The following is a 2,269-nucleotide window of genomic DNA, read 5'->3' as shown; positions in this document are numbered from 1 at the left end:
CGAGTAAGAGACTGACACACTGACACACACACACACACACACACACACACACACACACACACACACACACACACACACACACACACACACACACACACACACACACACTGAGGATGACTCACGAGACACACATGCTCACATATACATTACTGGTGTGTGTGTGTGTGTGTGTGTGTGTGTGTGTGTGTGTGTGTGTGTGTGTGTGTGTGTGTGTGTGTGTGTGTGTGTGTGTGTGTGTGTGTGTGTGCATTACCCAGCTTGGAGTGCCCAAAGCAGAAGACGCAGCCATCTGCTCCGTTCACCACTGACTGAATCACCTCGGCAACCGTTCCCGCACACACCTCCGCCTAGCAACAGATAAAGAGAGAGATGAGGGGGTAAGGTCAAGAAATTAAATACCTGGACAATAATAAACTGTGTACGTTAGAGAACGTATCTTCATGGGAGCCATAGAAGGTGTGTACATTTGAATGACAGATAACCCAAAAGAAGATGGTAAAATGTAGATGATGGGTTTGTTCCTCATTAGTGTTGCTTATTCTTAATTTATTTAATCCATTTATTTGTTCATGTAAATGATCTGCAAAGGCTAAAATCTCAAAGTTCCCTCCAGAGTGAGTTTCTCTCCAACACACTCCCTCCGTGACTGAAACGCCTTCATGGGAATCCTTTGTTTATTTTCATAAATGTGACATCACTACGTAACACTCGCGCTTCTATTGGCTAGCGCTCAAACACAATGTACGTGATAGACATCTTCAAGCGGTTGACCAATCACAACAGAGCCGGCCAGAGCAGACTGGGCTCTGGTTTCAGACAGAGGGTGAAAAGAGGTGCTGCAGCACAGGCAATATGAGAAAAATAAAGACCTTATTCAATACAAACAAAACACAAATATGAACCTGAAAATATGCATTATAGGACCCCTTTAAAATGTGATGCACAGGCTTGAACAACTACAATGTTAATTGGGCGGCATGAAAATAGAAAATCTCCACTTTTTTAAAGAGACTTGAAGTTTGAGTGTGTTAATTCTATACTAGAGGCCTAGTTTGATTTACATTTTTGGGTCAAATCTTGGATGTGAATCTTGAATGCTGGTCTGCTGTCAAGTCGAGTTCAGATGTATTTATAAGACTCAGCAAGAGTACTAGGTGTTCCATTTTAAAGGTTTAATAGCAGTAAAGTCAGAGCCACTGGTGAGGGTGGAGAATACCATGTAATTGGTATTTTACGAATTCAAAACTAATCGGTGAAAACGGAGCAATAATTGGAAAGCATCAAAGACAGACTGGAGACGAGACTCGGCCGGCTGGAGTGAAAGCTGCATTAAGCATTGACACTAAGTCTGCAGAATGGGAATAATGGAACTCATTCTCATACAATTATTCCTTTTGATAGCATGTTAGATACACCACATACATTGCAATTATTCCAAAGAGAGTTCCTTTTTCATTTTTAATTGACTATATTAATTTGAAAGGGTAACCTCAGCTGCTCTGGCTCCGTCCGAATACAAAAAAAACACTCCTGATTCACCCCCTATGTATGACATCAATACAGTAAGTCCAGGTTTCTTCTGATTATCTTCAAGAAATTCAACTGAACATTGTCTTTCAGATTAGTGTCATGAAAGGTCCTTTGTTCTCCTAACTCATAATCACTTTTCTTACCTGTGATGCATCAGGAGGGAACGCAGCATCAAAGGTGAACATCTTTGGAGGGACCTGATTGGCTGCTGCCTTCTTCGTGGAGGCAGCGCTTTGTGTCTGATTGGCTGACGGGTCCATGATGGTGATTTGCTTCTTCCTGGGATCAACTTTAAGGAAGGAACTGGATTCAGCTGCGTCCGACTGAGACACTGGACACAAGCGCACCATCACTTTCACCTGAGGGTAGGACACAGAAAACACATATTCAGATACATTTGAAACAACAGAGTATGATATAATAACACCTGCTATGTTATGCTCTACAAATAAAAGATAGATCCAGAAGTTGAACAGAACATCTCCCAATAATGCAACTTTTTAAGAAGCACTGGTCGGGTTTGCAAATTATCTCTGAAATAAATTATTTCTGGTCTGATGATTTATAAATCAGTGAGATAAGACTTTAAACAACAGGCACAAAACACACATTCATAAAGTGCAAAAGTGCTAAAGTTACAGTTATACTTTTGTGATGCCTTTGCAGATCCTTAAGTATCTATTATGTGCTCTACCTGGCGCTCCTATGTTGATAAAGAGTTTCTGATGTGTTTTCTTGT

The 2,269-nt window shown here is 41.0% G+C and overlaps 1 protein-coding gene across 1 annotated transcript; it reads right to left on the bottom strand.

The window, feature by feature from the left end:
- Positions 1 to 253: 253 nt before the first annotated feature.
- LOC104967972 (kinesin-like protein KIF26B) lies at positions 254 to 1,889 on the bottom strand (the record flags this gene model as incomplete). The annotated part of the gene is made up of 2 exons (XM_010797515.1): positions 254 to 347; positions 1,674 to 1,889. Coding segments are annotated over 2 exons (310 nt in total), but the record flags the coding sequence as incomplete, so codon positions are not given.
- Between the last annotated feature and the right edge of the window lie 380 nt (positions 1,890 to 2,269).

Source organism: Notothenia coriiceps, unplaced genomic scaffold (genome assembly GCF_000735185.1).
Source record: "Notothenia coriiceps isolate Sejong01 unplaced genomic scaffold, NC01 NC01_scaffold00038080, whole genome shotgun sequence".
NCBI lineage: Eukaryota > Metazoa > Chordata > Actinopteri > Perciformes > Nototheniidae > Notothenia > Notothenia coriiceps.
Note: the sequence above shows the minus strand (reverse complement) of the source record. Positions and strands in the feature narration are given on the sequence as shown.